Source organism: Dipodomys merriami, unplaced genomic scaffold, assembly GCF_024711535.1.
Source record: "Dipodomys merriami isolate MVZ:Mamm:240054 unplaced genomic scaffold, mDipMer1.0.p SCAF_137, whole genome shotgun sequence".
Classification (NCBI taxonomy): Eukaryota; Metazoa; Chordata; class Mammalia; order Rodentia; family Heteromyidae; genus Dipodomys; species Dipodomys merriami.
In genome coordinates this window covers 975345-994731 of record NW_027202682.1, presented here as the reverse complement: position 1 = coordinate 994731, position 19387 = coordinate 975345, and the positions used below count along the sequence as shown (strand labels likewise).

Sequence of the window (19387 nt, the reverse complement as noted above, 5' to 3'; positions counted from 1 at the left end):
CTCCGTGGCCCTGGGGATGGTTACAAGTGTAGAGAACCCCCTTTGCCTTCACTCTGTGTGAGGCTGGGACATAGGACCTGCTGCGCGCCCCGCCGCCGCCGTCCCGGCCGTGCGCTCCCTGACGGCCGGCCTGCCCAGGGCCTGTCTCCCGGGGTCTCTGCCTCGGTCTCTCCCCTTCTCCTCTGTGGGAGCCACACGCATCCTGGGAAGGGGATGTGACAGCGCCAGCCTTGCTCTGCCCGGGTTCACCCCGGAGGCGCTGGGGCCTGGAGTGGCCCGAGGAGCTAAGAGGTCGCTCTGCCTCACCACCCATCGGGGGACGGGATGGGACGGGACGGGACGGGACGGGACGGCCTCTCGGGCCCGGCTGCGTGCTGGGCCGGGTCCGGGGGCCGCAGGGGAGCCGCCCTCGGGGGGCTGCGCCCGCGGACCCCGTGGCCCTCGCGTCCCAGAGGCCGGTGTCCGCGGCCCCCGGCACCGCGGCCTGAGCGTTGACAGGGTGAAGGGGTCGAGGGCCCGCGAGCGGGGCGCGGGGCGGAGCCGGGGGCGGGGCGGAGCCGGGCGCGGGGCGGGGCGGGGCTCGGGCTCGGGTTCAGCTCCGCGGCCCGGGCCGCGCCCGGCCGGAGCGGTTTGGAGCGCGGTCCTGCGCCCGGCCCCGGGGCCGCGGCCTCCGTGGACCCGCCGGGCCGCGCGCCAGCTCGGGTTGACTGACAGGCTCTGCGGCCCATCGGCCGCGGGCGGAAGCAGCCCGGAGCACTTCCGCTTCCGTTGGGTGCCGCGCGTCCGCGGGCTTGAGGCCGCCTCGGGAGGACGCCGGCCCCGCCGCCCCCCGCGCTCCCCCCCGCCGCGCCCCGCCGCCCCCCGCGCTCCCCCCGCCGCCCCCCGCGATGCCCCTGCACAGGTTCCCGCGCCACCTGTGGCCGCGCCTGCGGCTGCGGGACGGCATCTGCTCCCGCCTGCCCGCACACTTCCTGCGCTCGCTGGAGGACGAGCGGCCGCCCGCGCCCGTCCACTACCGACCCCACGGGGCCCGGTTCAAGATCCACCCCCGGAGCGGGCAGCGGGAGCGCGTGCAGGACGTGCCGGTCCCCCTGCACCGGCCGCCCGAGGCGCAGCGCGGGCTGTGGGGCGGCGAGGGCTGGGTCCTGGGCTACAGGTACGCCAACGACGACAAGGTGAGCGCGCGGCCCGGCCGGGCCCCCCCCCCCCGGGCCCCGGCCACCCCCCCGGGCCCCGGCCACCCCCCCCCGGGCCCCGGCCACCCCCTCCCGGGCCCCGGCCACCCCCCCGGGCCCCGGCCACCCCCCCGGGCCCCGGCCACCCCCCCCGCGGGCCCCGGCCACCCCCCCCCGGGCCCCGGCCACCCCCCCCCGGGCCCCGGCCACCCCCCCCCCCCGGGCCCCGGCCACCCCCCCCGGGCCCCGGCCCCCCCCCGGGCCCGGCCCCCCCCCCCCGGGCCCCGGCCACCCCCCCCGGGCCCCGGCCCCCCCCCGGGCCCGGCCCCCCCCCCGGGCCCCGGCCACCCCGGGCCCCGGCCACCCCCCCCCGGGCCCCGGCCACCCCCTCCCTGGCCCCGGCCACCCCCCCCCGGGCCCCGGCCACCCCCCCCCGGGCCCCGGCCACCCCCTCCCTGGCCCCGGCCACCCCCCCCGGGCCCCGGCCACCCCCCCCCGGGCCCCGGCCACCCCCTCCCTGGCCCCGGCCACCCCCCCCCCCGGGTTCAAGCTCCGGGCGGCCCCCGGCACGGCGAACCGGCCGGGCACAACGGTTTGCTACGGTGTCCAGTGCGCCAAGGGGGTGGGGAGGGGAACCGCGCGGAAAACAGGCAAACATGGGCCGAGAGCCGGCCGCGGGGTGTCCTGAGAGGAGGCCGCCTGGGACAGGCCTGGGCCCGGCCCAGCACCCGGGGATGGGAGGAGGCGCTGAGGGCCGCCGGGCTGGGCACCGTTGGCCTCGTTTGTGCGGTGGGGACAGAAGTAGCCAGGCAGGCCCGCATCAGCGGCTCAGCCCAGACCCGAGGACCACAGTTCAGAGCCGGCCAGCTGGGGCAGAAAAGCCCGTGGGACTATCTCCGGTTAACTGCCAAAGAAGCTGGAAGTGGAGCTGGGGTTCAAGTGTAGAACTAGCCTGGATCACAAAAGCTCAGGGACAGTGCCCAGGCCCTGAGTTCAAGCCCCAGGACTGGGACACTGTCACTCACTCACACATACACAGACAAGGTAGGAAGGGGCTGGGCACTGGGCCTGAAACTATAATCCTAGCTGTTTGGGGGACAGATCTGAAGATCAGCCTAGGCAGGCCTTCTCAAGACTCTTATCTCTAATTAATTAGTACAAGGCTTAAGTGGAAGTATGAGTCAAGTGGTAGAGCACCAGCCATGAGTGAAAAAGACAAGCAAGATCCCAAAGTCCTGAGTTCAAGTCCCAGTACCCAAACAAAAAGAGAAAAACAAGGAAGCAGAGACACCCTTGGCAGGGGCAGTCAGCCTCTGGTCTCTCTCCTAAGTCCTAGGAAAGGAGACTGTTGGAGCCCCGCCAGGCTTCCACCTTCCTTTTCATGTGGCCCTTGGGTTGCTTATGTTACCGTCATCTGAGCACTTGGAACACATATCAGCAGGCTTGGGTCAAGGGAAGGAGAAGCCAGCCCTGAGGTTAGCGGCCAGGGTCAGCCCCAGGTCTAGAATCTCACAGCAGTGCGTACCAGGTAGCGCCTCCAGCGGGAGAAGCATAGGTGAGTGGGAGCCAGTGGCCCAGCCCACCATGAAGGGCCTGGAAGGGATTTACACTTACGGAGTCTCTGTTGCACCTTCAGCTCTCAGCAAGAGTGAAGAAGGTGTGGAAGCCCCAGCTGTTTCAGCGGGAGCTGTACAGTGAGATCTTGGATAAGAAGTTCACTGTGACTGTCACCATGCGGACCTTGGATCTCATCGACGAGGCCTATGGGTTCGACTTCTATATCCTCAAGGCAAGGGGGCAGTGCGTGTATAGCAGGGCCTGGCGGCCAGATTCCAGGGAGGCTCAGCATCTGGACACTGGGCCACATGGTGTTTGCCGTGGCCAGTACAAAACCGTGACCACACCCCACGGCAGCCCAAATGGGTCTTTGCTGCCTGCAGGAGGGATCTGAGTGAGCAAAGCCTTCTGCTCTGGCCTGCTCTGGGCTGGGTGGTGGGGTGGTGGGGCACTGGCACAGCACCTGGCCTCATGTGAACCCCCTTCCAGACCCCAAAGGAGGACCTGTGCTCCAAGTTTGGGATGGATCTCAAGCGAGGTATGCTATTGAGGCTTGCCCGCCAGGACCCTCAGCTGCATCCGGATGACCCCGAACGGAGGGCAGCCATCTACAACAAGTACAAGGTGAGGGCTTCCCCTTGCCCTCCCTGCTGCTCCTGCCTGTTAGACACTGGGCTTCTCTGAGCTCTCCATTTGCCTGACCAGGACTTTGCCATCCCAGAGGCAGAGGCCGAGTGGGTTGGCCTGACCATGGAGGAGGCTGTGGAGAAGCAGAGGCTCCTGGAAGAGAAGGTGAGCGCCGGGCTACTGCTGCCTTCCAGGCCAAGGGACAGACGGGTGGAGAGAGCCTGGGCTGGGGAGGCCACACCTGCTGGTGTGCATGCTGCCTCCTGCCCCCTGTCCCCTGGGGAGCGCAGGACCTTCGCCCTGCTGCATTTACTCAGGACCTGACATTCTCCAAAGCCTTCTTTTGTTTCTGTTCCCAAGAAGGGTCTGGGACCTGTGGGGGCTGCTGGCTCAGGCAGCTGCCAATGCCATTGGCAGCTAGCTGCCCACACTCACTCCACTTAGTGTGTATCTGTGACCCCAGGGCAGCCAGAGGCAGGCCTGTGACTCCTGTGTCCCTAAGGGAAGAAAGCCACCTGCGTAGGCGGTGCCTTCCACTGCCACAAGCAACCTCGTGTGACCCTGTCACTGAGCCTGAGGGGCTCATTGGGCATCGACCCCATATCCTCTGAGCAGTGGCCGCCAGCTGGTTCCCGCCTTTGCCAGAGCTCTAGCTGCTCTGGGCAAATGTGAGCCTCACTCTGACCCTCTCTCATCCAGGACCCCGTCCCCCTATTCAAGATCTATGTGGAGGAGCTGGTGGAACAGCTTCAGCAGCAGGTCCTGTCAGAGCCCGCAGTGGTGCAGAAGATAGCCAGTGGGAAGTGACCACAGGGCCCAGCGTCCTCTCGGCCACATCCTGGAGTGGCCACAGGGGTTCCTGTGTACTGGCCACACGGGGCAGTCTTTTCAGAGGCCCTGGGGGGCATTTTGTCCCTGCACTGGAGACCTGGAACTAAGCAGTGGCCGTCTAGGTGGGTGATGGTGGCTGGCAGCGTTGATTGTGCCTGTGGGTCTGGAAGGGAGTAAACGGAGCCCAGCTGCGTGTGTGCTCCTCCTGGGGCTTTTGGTGTTCGTCTTTTTTCTGTTGGAAAGGGGCCCGCATAATTTATAATTTATAATCTAAGGTGTAGCAGAATGGACTCATTTCTTCCCATTACACGTACCTCCCTGTCTGTTCTAGAATGTTCTCCAGAATAGGAGGAGAGGCTGAGGCTTGGCTTGCGCCTAGGAAGGCCCCTGTGGTGTCCTGTACAGAACAGGAGGCAGTGGGGCCCAGTGGTCTCGCAGGGGCTCCCGCCGCTGACCTCCGCCACGCCCCACCCTTCCCTGTACCTGTGCCTCCTGCTGCTTGAGCTGTGTTTTGAGGTAGGGACGGATCCACTCCCGGGCCTGCCCTGCCCTGGCGTATCCCAGTCAGTATCCCAGCCCTGCCCTGGAAGGGAAGGAGGCCCATTCTGGTCTCAGGAAAACAAGCTGTATGTCGGGGAGGAGGTGCTAATCACATCACAGCTGGTGAAAGGAAGATCCCGGAGGATCACATAGCTTCCCTGCCAGGCAGGGAAGGTTAGTAAGAGTCAGGGCCTGTCTTATGGTCAGAGCCCAGGGGAAACACCCACAGTTACCTGTCCATGTTGGTCTCCTGGCCCCCAAGGTCCCAGTACTTCCACATTCCAGTGCCATCCCTGCCATGTGAACAATTATTTTTCATTCTTTCTTGGCGGTTGTGGGCTTGAACTCTGGGCTCTTCAGCTCAGGGCGAGTACTCTACCACTTGAGCCATAGTGCCACTTCTAGTTTTCTGGTGGTTAATGGGACATAAGAGTCCCACAGACTTTCCTGCCCGGGCTGGCTTTGAACTGCGATCCTCAGATCTCAGCCTCTTTAGTAGCTTAGGTTACAGGCATGAGCCACTGGTGCCCGACTAAACAATTCTTTTAAAATTGTATCCAAAACACTCAGCTAGCTCTTGATGTGGCTCTGATGGCCCACAGGGGTCTGTTAGTTGTCTAAAAGGGTTGGTGTGGTTCTTAGGCCTTAGCTTCAGTCCGTTTGGGGTGTTTTCTTTCTTTATGTTTTCTTTTTGCCAGTCTTGGGACTTGAAATCAAGGCCGGGGCACTGTTCCTGTGCTTTTTGCTCAAGGCTAGCACTGTACCACTTGAGCCACCACAGACCCACTCTTGGTTTTTTCTGTGTATGTGGTACTCAGGAATCGAACCCAGGGCTTCCTGTATTTCAGGCACTCTACCACACTAAGCCACCTTCCAAGCCCCAATGGCTGTCCCATTTTTGCTCAAGGTTGAGCCCTGAGCCCCAGTTCCACTTCTGGATTACAGGTGTGGCCCACTAGCATCCAGTATCCATTGTTTTAAATTTAAGCCAGTCTTTCCTACCCTTGGGCTTGAACCCCTGGCTCACTGATGGGCCTGCCTTACCTTCTTCAGAGACAAGGCCTAGTCAAACAGGACTTGGAGGGTTTTGTTTTGTGTGTGTATTTTTTAAATCACAGGGTCAGCTAAGCTGGCCTCAAACGATCAATTCTGTCTTAGCCTTCAAAAGTGCTGAGATTACAAGCATGTACCTCAGTGGCTGTCTGGGACCTGGAGTGTCTCTTTTGTCAGCTTTCCGGGGTCTGACTTAGAGGGATGTGCAGTGAGAGTGGGGTAGGGGCCAGGAGGGCTGAGACTCTTAGGCTGAAGACAAGGGCCTCTTGTCTCCCTTGGGCAGTCCCGCTCTGGGCACGTGTCTATCCAGTTCCATGTACTCGGGATTGTGGTCCAGCTCTGGGGTGTGGGGGTTATTGAGAGGTGGCCCAGGCTGCCGATGAGAGAATTGGAGTCTGAGCTCAGCAAGTCCCTGCCGCTTGCTTGCCTTGAAGCGTGGCATTGCTCACTCTTCTGAGGGGCAGGCAGGAATGGACCAGGCTCTGTCCCACGGAGGTCGCATCAGTGTCACCACATTCTCACACACCCTTGACTCAGTCGACATGATGGAGTTCAGTGAACGGTGGGCTCACAGTGGCCAGGATATAGGTGAGGCCCACTGTACTGCTTCTGTCCAATTTGCTCTGTCCCTGGAGCTGTCTGGAGGAGCCTCAGCTTGGGGCAGAGGAGACAGTGTAGGTACTCACTGAGCAAGCTCGTGTTCACACGTGGGACTGGGAACTGAGCCGCAGGCCCCTGGAGCTAGCCTAGGACGCGCCCTGTCTGCATCTCCCCGCGGGCTGTGTGTCCTGCCCTTTTCCCTCCAGGTCTTGGCCAGGCCAGTTCACCGAGCTGCCCTCAGTTCTTCCCTACGTGGACCACACCCGAGAGTCTAGCGTGAGGAAGGGTTGTGAGGTGTTGACCAAAGCCAAACCCAAACCGACAAGACACTGCTGCCCCTGCTGGCTGTGATGGGAGCTCATGATAGTGGAGACACACCTTGTGTCCCAGGGATTAGTTGAGTCCATACGTGATTGTGACAGCAGTCTGAGGTAGGCTTCAATGTTAAAAGAAGCCAAACGGGGCGCCGTGGCTCACGCCTGTCATCCCAGCTACTCAGGAGGCTGAGATCTGAGGATCACAGTTCCAAGCCAGCCCGAGCAGGAAAGTCCAAGAAACTTTTTTTTTTTTTGTTCCGGTCATGGGGCCTGAACTCTGGGCCTGGGCGCTGTCCCTCAGCTCTTCAGCTCAAGGCTAGCACTCTACCACTTGAGCCACAGCGCCACTTCCGGATTTTTTTCTTATGTGGTGCTAGGGAATCGAACTCAGGGCCTCATGCATGCAAGGCAAGCGCTCTACCACTGAGCCACCTTCCCAGCCCCTTTTTTTTTTTTTTTTTTTTTTTTTTTTGGGGTTTTTTTTTTGGGGGGGTCCAGTCGTGGGGCCTGAACTCTGGGCCTGGGCGCTGTCCCTCAGCTCTTCAGCTCAAGGCTAGCGCTCTACCACTTGAGCCACAGCGCCACTTCCGGCTTTTTTTCTTATGTGGTGCTAGGGAATCGAACCCAGGGCCTCATGCATGCAAGGCAAGCGCTCTACCACTGAGCCACCTTCCCAGCCCCTCTTTTTTTTTTTTTGTTTGTTTTTTTGGGTTTTTTTTGGGGGGGGGGTCCAGTCATGGGGCCTGAACTCTGGGCCTGGGTGCTGTCCCTCAGCTCTTCAGTTCAAGGCTAGTGCTCTACCACTTGAGCCACAGCGCCACTCTGGCTTTTTTCTTTTTGCTTATGTGGTGCTGAGGAATTGAACCCAGAGCCGCATGCATGCAAGACAAGTGCTCTACCACTGAGCCACCTTCCCAGCCCCCAAGAAACTCATCTCCCATAAACCAACAGATAACCCAAAGTGGTGCTGTGGCTCAAGTGGTAGAGCACTCGCCTTGAGCTGAAGAGCTGAGGGACAGCGTCCAAGCCCAGAGTTCAAGGCCCATGACCACCACCACCAACAACAAAAAAAAGCAGGTAGCCGAACTGGAAAAGATTAGGGTGAGCTCAAGCCTATAACCCTAGATATTCATAAGGCTGAGATCTGAGGATTGCAGTTCAAAGCCAGCTGGCAGGAAGGTTGGTGAGACCGATTATCCACCAAAAAGTTGGGAAGTAGAGCTGTGGCTCAAGTGGTAGAGTGCCAACCTTGAACAAAAAAGCTAGGAGACAGCATCCCCAGTATGAAGACAGGAAGGTAGGTCCTCTGCCACCCATGGCAGGGGTACAGGACAAAATCGGCCCAGGCCAGAGCTCTGTACTTGATGCTTCACCAAGACCCTCACCTGCTCCTGAGCCCCACTCAGGGTACTCAGTTGCTTGAGGCCTGGTAGGAGGGGCAGGGCAGTGATCCTGTGGAGTTACCTGTTAGAGGCAGGGCAGTGATCCTGTGGAGTTAGCTGGTAGGAGAGGCAGGGCAGTGATCCTGTGGAGTTACCTGTTAGAGGCAGGGCAGTGATCCTGTGGAGTTAGCTGGTAGGAGAGGCAGGGCAGTGATCCTGTGGAGTTACCTGTTAGAGGCAGGGCAGTGATCCCGTGGAGTTAGCTGGTAGGAGAGGCAGGGCAGTGATCCCGTGGAGTTAGCTGGTAGGAGAGGCAGGGCAGTGATCCCGTGGAGTTAGCTGGTAGGAGAGGCAGGGCAGTGATCCTGTGGAGTTAGCTGGTAGGAGAGGCAGGGCAGTGATCCTGTGGAGTTATCTGGGCGCACCTTTGTCCCCATTCTTCCCCCATTTGATGCGGGTGACCAGAGGCCCACCTGTATGCCAAGCATACCTGTGCAGGGTGCTTGGCTTCATGCTCTTTAATCCCCTTCTCTATCTGCTGCCCTCACAGCTTGCCCACAGCTCAGACCTGAACTCCCGGCATGAGGGGCCGGTTGTAATGGAGTCCCTGGCTCCCTCCCACCCTCAAGCTGGAAGCCTGGTCTCACTGAACGCACTGCAGCCTAGGCCGCACACCATTCAGCTCCTCTGTAACTCCCCAGGTTCACCCTGTGCTCCAGGATGACCCTTTCCCTCACTCCTGTAGATAAACTAGGCTGCCGCCGCCTCTACCCTCCCTCTGCATGAGATTGTCTGTGGTGGCTTCCATATCACAGCCAGGAGGCCTTAAAGGCAAGGTGCCCATCCCTGTGAAGGAAGGTAGCTCAGGTGGCCATGTCTGGAAGCTGGTGAAACAGCCCAGCTCTACCCATACCTAGTCCTGACCAGCTCCAGCCAGACCTGTCCACAGCCCAGATCTACCCATACACTAGTCCTGACCAGCTCCAGCCAGACCTGTCCACAGCCCAGCTCTACCCATACCTAGTCCTGACCACCTCCAGCCACACCTGTCCACAGCCCAGATCTACCCGTACACTAGTCCTGACCGGCTCCAGCCAGACCTGTCCACAGCCCAGATCTACCCGTACACTAGTCCTGACCCCCTCCAGCCAGATCTGTCCACAACTGGTTCCTTGGGACTAACACAGCCTGCCCTGAGTCCACTCGATCCTAGAGACTCACGTTCCTCTCTCTCTCACCCACATGCGTGCGTGCGCGCAGCACCCCTCACCCCTCTGGCTTGGCAGAGGCCTCCTCACTGACAGGTCTTTCCCCTGAAGCTGAGCTCATACGTCTTGAAACCCTGAGGCAGCTCTTGGCCACATCCTGCTCAGCAGGTTCAGCCTAGGCGTAGGCTAGAAAGTGGGGTTCAGCCTGCTAGAGCTCTGAAGGGGGCTATTCTTGGCTGTCACAGAAACAAGACGGTGGCTGCTGAGATGTCTTGGTGTCTGTAGGGCCTAAGGGGGTCAGTCCAAGGGGGAGTGACATGTGGCTCTGCTGCCGAGAACCCCGTCTGGATGACCCCTGACCTGGACATCGGGGAGTGCTTTGCCAGGCTGCTGTGGGCAGGCTCTGCGGGCGAAAGCTCTCCGCACACTAGAGGGCGCAGCAGTCGAGGGAAGGACAGGTGCTAAGTCAGGTGTGTGGCAGAGGGCCCATTTGTCTCCCAACCTGGGAACCAGGCTCCAGAGTCTTGCCAGTAGAGACCTAAGGGCTACAAGAAAGAGCAACACCAAGGCCAGCGCCTCGGGAGGCTCTGGGGAGGAGCCTCTGCCTTGTGTTCAGCCCGCAGTGGCCCACACAAGTGTGGTAGAGTGGTTTGTGGTCAGAGATACAGCTACAGGCTCTTTTCCATCTGAAGTAAGTTGAGAAGTTGACTGCCCACCTGTGTGGACCTCTCCTTTCCCACCACAGTCCCTGCTCACGGTTTCTCCACCCAACTGGGCCCGGCCTTCATCCCCTGGGGCAAGCCTGACCTGAAGTCCCGTCAGCAGGGCTGCAAAGTTCACTGCTCCTACCGCGGTCAAGGAGTCAGACAGAGCATGGAACAGCCTCGGACAGGCCTGAGAGGGGCAGAGACCCCATACACTGGACATGAAGTACACAAAAACACTGAACAGCTGGTATGGGAGTGACTACCGCACACCCACACCTGGTTACCCCTCTGAGGGGGCCCTGGCACGGGCCTCCTGGCAGCCTTGCCTGCTCCCTCAGCAGTCAGGAGTGGCTGGGGGGTGGCGGTGTCTAAAGGGGCTGGTTGCCATGGCTACCATAGGGTTTCGAGGCCTGTCATCTGGTCCCTGCCTCAGCCAATCGGCGGCAGGAGCCCGAGCTGCAGCCTAGAGTCACGCTTCTGCCTCCCAGCCACACAGTGGCCAAGAGCAGGGACCCGCTTCCTGGAGTGGCTCAAAGTGTTCGGACGGACGGCCAAGCCCACCATGGCGGACAGCAGGACGGTGGGGCACGAGCAGACACACGGAGCCAGGCAGGTGAGGTAAGCCAGGTGGGTGGACAGATGGATGGACAAATAGGTGGACAGGTAGACTTAGGTGGTCCTGGCACTCCATTGTTCTTGTGGTTATAGCCCTGCCCTCAGCCCACCTTAACCTCGTGCGCGCGTACACACACACAGACACACACACACAGACACACACACACACACCCGCTCCCACCAACACCCTGTATCCACTCCCTGCGTTACCCAAGGAAGGGTCAGGAGACAAAGGAACGAGCACGAGGCCGAAGGAAGCCCACCGTACCAAGGACCTAAAAACCGCCCTGGTAGGTCCCCCACATCAGATTTCACGCACAGGCCCATCAAAGACCGCGCCCTCACCCCACACCACCCCCCCAACTGCAATCGGCCCTGTGTCTAGGCTGGGTAATATGTCGGCACAATTTGCGGAGCATTTTCTTTTGAGAAAGAAAAAAGAGAAGAAAAAGCAGGAAAAAAAATTAACCTATAATGGGAGTCCAGACAGATCAGAAGCACCAAATCCCATTACTCGGGACTTGAGAGCGGGCCTGCACGGGCAGCTGCGACTAACAGCTTGTCAATGGGGTCCCCTTTGGAGATCAAAGGAGGACCTGCATGCTGTGAGTGTGTGTGTGTGTGCGCGTGTGCACGCGTGCGGGCCGGGCACACAGCACAGCAGCGCCATGGACCCATGGTGCCGCCCTCCACGTTGCCCACGTCCTTGCTGTTGTGTGTGACATGCGCAGACGCAGTGTGGCTGGGCCGGGCCAGGCCCATGGTGCTCACGCTCTTCGGGAAGTGGTCCTAGACAGGCCACGCCCTCCCCGCCGCTGTCCCCCACTTGGGCCTTCGCCATCCTCTAGTATCTAGCCCCTCATGTTCTGCTCGAGGACCTTGGGGGAGCTGAAAATGCAGACGTGCTCCTTAGCAGCGCTGTGTGTGAGAAGGGGCTGTGCACAACCATAGCAAGGTCCCCTGCTGCCCACAGAGGCCTTGAGCTCCCAGCTGACCTAAAAAGTGCATCCTGGGGGTTCAAAGCTGCTGTCCATACAATTGTTAGCTTATTAGGGAACTCTGAGAGGCAAATCTTTTAATCCACTGTGGCTAATCCAGTGTACTTTTGTTTGCCACCATAGATTCTACAGCAACAAAGGGACTATGGGGACCCTGGCATACATAATCACATACTTAGAATTTGGCCACAGTGATGACAGGGCTCCTAGGCAGCTGAGAGAGACATCTCAGGTAGCAGCAGAGGACACAGGGAGGAGGAGAGGCCTAGGTGGGCTATGGGGGTGGGCAGCTGGGAAGGACCTTGGCTGTCAGGACATTGTCTGCCAGCTTGAGTGGTGGCAGCTGGTCTGTGGACGGGATTGCAGGTTTGAGGAATCTCTGGGCTGAGACAGTTGGAATGTAAAATGGTACAGAAGTACTGGGATCTTAGCAGGACAGAGCCTGGCAGGGTGAAAAAAGCCACCTAGGTTAAGTAACAGAAGGACAAAGGCTCCAAGTTAGTGAGGTGGGCAAGTTGGAAATAAGTGGCCTAGTGTGTAGGGATGCACAACTCTTAACTGCTGAGACCCACGGGGGTGTCAGAGGCCCAGGGCCTGGAGGTGGGGTGACCTGCAGGCTCTTGCCTCTTCCAGTGGCCCTTCTGAGACACCAGGCCTGGGTCCTAGCCAGCAGGCCCTGACCTGCCACCCGTGGCTCAAAGTGGTAGAATGCTAGCCTTGAGCAACAAAGGTCAAGGACAAGAGCCAGATCCTGAGTTCAAGCCCCATGACTGGGAGGGGAGGTGGGTAAGTAGTATGAGAGGATAAGGCCCTGAGTTTAAGCCTTACTGCTAGCACAAGAAGCAAAAAAAGAGATAGCCAGGCGCTGGTGGCTCACACCTCTAATCCTAGATACTCAGTAGGCTGAGATGTGAGGATCACGGTTCAAAGCCAGCCAGGGCAGAAAAGTCCAATTAACTGCCAGAAAACCAAAAGCGGCACTGAGGCTCAAAGTGCTACAGTGCTAGCCTTGAGCAAAAAGAGCTCAGGGACAGCACCTAGGACCCATGGGAAGCAACTGTGTCACCCATTTATGGCCCTCTAGCTTTTCTCCTCAGTGCTGTATCTCATGCATGGCTCCTAGTCCTTTATGGGACACAAACAAACTCTTACCTTCTTCCCTGAGCTCAAAGCTTACGGAAAAAGAAGAAAGGTTGGGTGCTGGTGGCTCATGCCTGTGATCCTAGCTACTCAGCAGGCTGGGAATGGAGGATTGAAGTTGGAAACCAACCTGGGCAGAAAAGTCTGTGAGACTCCAATTAACCACTAAAAAGTTGGAAGTGAAGATATGGCACAAGTGGTAGAACACTAGCTTTCAGCGAAAAAGCCAAGTAAGAGCAAGAATCCCTGAGTTTAAGTCCCAGTACTACATATACACACAAATAGAAGACTCAGGTGAGGGCTACCTGGTGCTGGGTTCATGGCTAGAACCCAAACTGACTGGCAGTGGGGACTGTCTAGACTTCATTTGTCAGGACTGGATCACCCAACTCCTTTCTCCTGGGTCCTGCCTCTGGGCCATTTTGGATCCAGACAATTGGCTAATTCAACAGCCAACTGAATGGCAAATAACCCAGTTAAGACCTGTCCAAGGTCTTCATTTGCTATCTATTGCTACAGCCCACAATTTTTTTTGTCACTACATATCAGTCACTCTAAGAAGCCAGAAGTGGGTCAAGTGGTATAGTGCTAGCCTTGAACAAAAAGGCTGAATTGACAGTTCCCAGTCCCCAGTACCTGCACAAGAAAAAAAAAAGCCTCCATGAAGTGGATGAACATATTTAAGGCTTCTATTTTATTTCAAAGTACCCCTTTTTTTTATCTGCCTTGAAGAAAATAACTTCATTTCTGCTTTTGAGTTTTTTTTATGTATCTCCTCTGGCTCCTGGAAAGAGCCGGAACAAATGCCATGAAATTTAGAATCCAAGTATAGTGGCAAACTGTTCACAGCAAAGGGCTTTTGCATTTTAAAGTTCTCTGTGTATGAAAAGAGGATGCAAACTTTTCAGTTTCCCAATGCTGCCTTCCCTGCCTGCTTCTCCTTAGAGTCTTCCTTAAGGCCTGGGTAGAGGCTCCTGCCTCTTCATCCACCTCTTTGGCTCTCCTTCCCAGCGCCTACACCACATTACCTTAATAGGGCTGCAGATTTTTTTTTTTTTTTTTGCTAGTCCTGGGGCTTGAACTCAGGGCCTGGGCACTGTCCCTGGACTGCTTCCGCTCAAGGCTAGCACTATACCTACCACTTGAGCCACAGCACTACTTCTGGCCTTTTCTGTGTATGTGGTACTGAGGAATTGAACCCCGGACTTTCATGCATGCAAGGCAAGAACTCTACCACTAAGCCACAGTCCCAGCCCTCTCCAGACTTCTTGACTCACTTTCTTTCCCTTCAGGGCAAGGACTCTGAGGAGCTGGAGGCCCAAGGGTCCTGTTCTGGCCCCAGGGCATGGGGACACACACCGCCATGGGCTAGGAGGAGGGTGGACTCATACTCAACTTCAAGACCCTGGCCTGACCGAAGCAGCAGCTCTACAGAACCAAGGCAAGTGTTGGGGTCTGGGTTTGGGAGTGCGGTGGCGGGCGGCACAAAGCCAGTACCTGAGGGGTCCTGCCATCTGTCCACTCCACCTGGGGCTGCCTCATCCTACAGAGGTCTGCTTTGCCATGAGGGCTATGTACTGCCCACCCAGTGGTCATCTACTGTCTCTTCTGAGGCTGAATTTGCTGTCCACTGTTCTGCAGGGGTCTCCAGTGTGTAGCACGTGGGACTTGGGGCTGTCCTAGCTGGAAGCGGGTGTGTGACACCTGCTACCAGGATCCAGTGGCCTTGTGCTGGCTTAGCTCTATGCTCTGCGGATAGCCCTTTCCCTGACCCGGGGCATGCTGATGGGCCTGAGCGGCTCCCTTGGTAGGCTGTGACTGTGCCGCTCCTTCCCCTCACACCGCAACCTGGGCACTGGGCACTATAGATATACCGTGTCTCTGTGGGCAGGCTGCAGGGGGCTGCGCCACGGGTGCGCAGCCGGGTGGCAGTGGCTCGGTGGCCCCGGATTTCTGTGCACGCCTTGGAGCTGTGAAGGATGAAGGGCTCGACTCTGAGGGGGGCAGTGCCACTGTTGATGGCCCGGAGGTATCCAGGGCGGGTGGTGCCCGCCAGGAGCTCCGGAAGCCAAGGCTGAGGGCGGGTGAGGCGCCGGCCGGGGTGCGGAGCCCCGGGCCCGCTGCGGCCCCAGGAAGCCGGGCTGTGCGGGGAGGCCCGAACCGCGCTGCCTCGGACAGGTGGCGCGGCCCGACGCGGTGCGGGCCGGGCGGGCCGCCGCGGCCCAGGGGCAGGACGGCACTGCGGGCATAGATGGAAGGGAACTCTGGTCCGGACCTTGGCTGGTGCTGGGAGAAACCCAGCGAGGAGCTAGCGGCCCAGTGCTGCCCGCCGCTCTCGGGAGACCGTGGCTCCCGCGGCACTGCGGAGCCTGCGCCTGCGCGCTGAGGGCCGGCCGGCGGGGAGGGCGGGGCTTCCGCCTGCGCGCTGAGGGCCGGCCGGCGGGGAGGGCGGGGCTTCCGCCTGCGCGCTGAGGGCCGGCGGCTGGGAGGGCGGGGCCTCGGCCTGCATGCTGTGGACAGGCCGGGAGGGGCGGGGCCTCGGCCTGCGCGCTGAGGGGCTGGCCGGAGGGGCGGGGCCGGCCGGAGGGGCGGGGCCTCGGCCTGCCCGCCTGATGAGGGGCTGGCCGGAGGGGCGGGGCCTCGGCCTGCCCGCCTGATGAGAGGCTGGCCGGAGGGGCGGGGCCTCGGCCTGCCCGCCTGATGAGAGGCTGGCCGGAGGGGCGGGGCCTCGGCCTGCCCGCCTGATGAGAGGCTGTCCGGAGGGGCGGGGCCTCGGCCTGCCCGCCTGATGAGGGGCTGGCCGGAGGGGCGGGGCCTCGGCCTGCCCGCCTGATGAGAGGCGGGCACGGGGGGGCGGTCAAGGGGCCAGGGCCGGACGGCCCAGCCCCCGGCCTGCCCACCGACAGCCCCACTCCTGGGAAATCTGTGCAAGTGACGGAGCCTCCGGTTCACGGTCCGCCAGCCGGGAGCCCGGACCCGCGCACCCCAGGGCGCGGGATAGGCCTGCGGACACCGGCCTCGCGAGTCCGGGGCTGGCGGACCTCCAGGGCCGTCCTCCGCGGTGTGCCGCAGAAAAACCCTGCCACTGCCTACCGCACGGCCTCGGTTCGTGGGCGCTGTCCGGCCGCGCCGCTCCCACGCTCCTCGGTCGGAGCCCGGGCCGGGTTCGCCGCGCTCGGGCGTGGCCGTCTTCCAGCGGCCGCCGGCACGGACGGCCTCCCAGCGGTGCCCGCCCCGCGCGGAGGGAGGCCCCGCCCCGCGCGGAGGGAGGCCCCGCCCCGCGCGGAGGGAGGCCCCGCCCCGCGCGGAGGGAGGCCCCGCCCCGCGCGGAGGGAGGCCCCGCCCCGCGCGGAGGGAGGCCCCGCCCCGCGCGGAGGGAGGCCCCGCCCCGCGCGGAGGCCCCGCCCCGCGCTCCTCACCCCGTCCCCTCGCTCCCGCCCGCGGCCCCGCCCTGCGCCCGAGGTCCCGCCCCCGCACTTCCGGGCTGCGCCGGCGGGGGCGCTCGGGTGGGTTAGGGCTGCGGGCTCCGGGAAGCGGCCGCGGCCGTCGCTACCTCTGCCGCAGGGGCCCCACTCGAGTCGGGCCGGAGCCGCGTCCCCGTGGGGCGGGAGGTGAAAGCGGGCGGCCGGGCCTCGGCGGCGCTCCGCGGCCTGCTCCGCGCCGCCTCCGGGCCTCGGGCCGCTGAGCCGCCCGCCGGGATGGGGGCCGCCCCGGGCCGCGCCCCCGCCGGGGCCCGCCCGCCGGGCCGCCGCTGAGCGCATGGGCCGCGCCGCGTCGGGAGCCGGGCCCGGGGCCGCGACGCCGCCGCCGCCGCCGCGCGCCGGTGAGTAGTGCGGGGCCGCCGGGCGCGCTCCTCGGGCGCGAGGGCCCGCCGCCCGCGGCCGCCGGGGTAGGCCGCGCTAGGCCGGCGGACGCAGACCCGGAAGACGGGCGCGCGGGCTGCGGGCCGGAGGCGTGTCAGCGCGGGCCGGGGCGGCCCGGAGCCCGCGGGGCGGGTGCGTGCGGGGCGCGGCCGCGGGGGCCTGGCGCGCCGGCGCGGAGCGCGGCGTGAGGGGCCCCGGGCCCGGCCTGCCGGGAAGGGGCCCGGGCGTCGGGGCGTGCGACGGGGTGGCGGCCCGGGAGACGCAGGTGTGTGTGTGCGCGTGCGCGCGCGCGCCTCCGGGCCCCGGCCAGGGCAGAGTTGCTACTGGGGACAGAAAGTGTGCCGGCCCGGCCCTCCCTGGAAAAAGTTGGAAGGAGGGAGTGAAATCCAAGGACGGTTCTCTCTGGGTCCAGGCTGTGGGTCCCCTGGCTGGACGCCATTGTTCTGATGTCTGCACCCCTTCAGGTTGGTCCTGTCTCTTGGGGTTCTCTCTCCTCCGTTCTGCCCTTCCCGCACACACCCGCCCCCTCCAGTGAAACTAGAGCTGCACACTTGAGCTGGGCGGTAGACAGCAGAGCAATGATACATCATCCTCTGGGGAGTCTTCTCAGTGCGTTTCCAAGATAACTTATGAAGGGTTCTCACTGTTCTGTGCACCCCTCCTTTTCGCACCCCTCCTTGTGATGGTTCTCTGGACTTACAGGTCCTGTCTCAATACCGGTTTTAGTTTTAGGAACTTGCATTCGAGACTGGGAAAATAAATAAAGCCATGTTTTCTTTTGAGGTTCAGCGCGTTGATTAGTCAGATTTCTTATTTCAGAGACACTAGTGTACTTGTTTGCGGGGAGGGTGACATTGGCCATTGAAAATTTTATGTGATGAGCATATGGATTATGTGTGAAAGCAGTAACCCAGGCTCTTAAATAATTTAACTGACAGACAGTTGGGGAAAGGTCAGTCATGCTGTTATCTCTACACTCAATGTAAATCAGAAGCCTCAAGTATGTTGCAGTGAAACACATACATACACATAGCTAGAAAGCATCAAACCTGTGGCCCTGGGCTCCAGAGCTGTATGCTGTATCAGACTTGTACATTACCTCTATGGAATCACTTTACAGGTTGTGGTTGTAGGTCCAGATTTGAAGTTGTGGGCATTAGACTCTCACCCACTTAGCATAGCTATTGTATGTGTGATATGTACACATGTGTGCTCTGAATGCAGTTTGTTCTCTGTGGCAGCCTAGAGATGTAGGGAATTGGAGTGCTTCAGTAGTTTATGGAGATGTTCATGTGCTTCCATAGACACCGAACGTCTTCTGTCAGTTGACAGCCAAAAATAGATATGAAATAATAGGGCATATTTCCTCTGGGTTTTAAAAACTAGTTTAAAACGATTTTGATAGACTTGATTAGCTTATTAAAATGTGAGTTTTGAAGATAGCTGCAGTTCTATAATCAAGGGCTGCTTCTTGGATTTGCTGCTGTTTCTATAATGCAGTAATTTGGCATCTGTGAAGAGCTCATGTTTGGCATCTAGGACTAGTGTCTTTTTTTTCGGGGGGGGGGAGGGGAGGCAGTCTTAGGGCTTGGACTCAGGGCCTGGGCACTGTCCCTGAGCTTCTTTTTCTTTTTTCTTTCTTTCTTCTTTTTTTTTTTTTTTTGGCCAGTCCTGGGCTTGAACTCTAGGTCTGGGCGCTGTCCCTCAGCTCTTCAGCTCAAGGCAAGCGCTCTACCACTTGAGCCACAGCGCCACTTCTGGCTTTTTCTGCTTATGTGGTGCTGAGGAATCAAACCCAGGGCCTCATGCATGCAAGGCAAGCACTCTAGCACTGAGCCACCTTTCCAGCCCCTGTCCCTGAGCTTCTTTTACTCAAGGCTACTTAGCACTCCACCACTTGAGGCACACCACCATTTCTGGCTTTTTCTGTGTATGTGGTACTCAGGGATCGACCCAGGGCTTCATGCATGCTAGGCAAGCGCTCTACCACTAAGCCATATTCCCAGCCCCAAGTGTCTTTTTTTTTTTTTTTTGTCCATATTTTAAATATTATGAGTGCCCATTGATCTCAGGATCTCAAGTGCGGAGGGGGTTCCACAGCAGTAATTCCCACAGAAGACATGCATACCTTGGCAAAAGTGACAGTGACTAGCCTCCTGTTTGAACATGCTGTGCTTAGCTGCTTTTCAATTTCCATGCTTTGGTTCTTTCTCAAGGCTAATAATGAGCTGCCTTGTAAGGGTAAGGTCAAGTATTTAGTGCCTGTAATGGAATCCTGAACAAGAAGATGGTAGACTGTGCTGGTGTAGGTCTACAGACATCCGGAGTTCCTGGGAAGTGACTGCGGTTGAAGAGAGTCGTGTTGCCCGTGAGCAGCAGAGGGCCTGCAGCCAAGGGAGGCCGAGGGCCTTGCGCTAAGTACAGATCTGGTCCTGCTGAGCCTACCTAAGAAGTCATTAGTTGCAGAAATGTCATTTGGGGATGTAATTGTGGACTCACTCTGATTCTGCACTTCAGCCACCAGCAGCTGTTGGCAGGTTAAGTACGTGCAGTGCGAGAACATAGTTGGTTATGGATTTCACGGAGACCAGTGCCTGGCAATCTGGAGTCACCATTCATGTTGGCTTTAGAAATTATTTTGTACCCTTTGTTCAGTGCCCCAGGTGTGTGACCTTGGTGCATGCATGCGTGTGTTTTCTCCTTTTGCTTAGGCCACTTGCACCAGGGCAAGTGGTATTGTAGTCTCCCACTTGGCTAGGGTGAGAGGCCCAGCC

The 19387-nt window shown here is 60.0% G+C and overlaps 2 protein-coding genes across 4 annotated transcripts in view; both read left to right on the top strand.

Moving 5' to 3' along the window:
- The first annotated feature begins 854 nt into the window (after positions 1–854).
- On the top strand, positions 855–4401 carry LOC138825378 (large ribosomal subunit protein bL28m). The gene is made up of 5 exons (XM_070019837.1): positions 855–1175; positions 2812–2964; positions 3222–3356; positions 3438–3524; positions 4059–4401. Exons 1-5 carry the CDS (start codon positions 888–890, stop codon positions 4164–4166), a joined length of 771 nt encoding a protein of 256 aa, XP_069875938.1. The 5' UTR covers positions 855–887; the 3' UTR covers positions 4167–4401.
- A 12091-nt stretch (positions 4402–16492) lies between these two features.
- LOC138825376 (axin-1) overlaps positions 16493–19387 on the top strand; it is a 36100-nt gene continuing 33205 nt past the window's right edge. Inside the window, exon 1 of one of the 3 annotated variants that reach the window (XM_070019835.1) lies at positions 16493–16573. The gene's annotated coding sequence lies outside the window, so the exon portion shown is untranslated. Of the gene's footprint in view, positions 16574–16831; positions 17078–19387 lie in introns of those variants that run through there. The other 2 variants (XM_070019834.1, XM_070019836.1) reach the window with 2 other exon arrangements.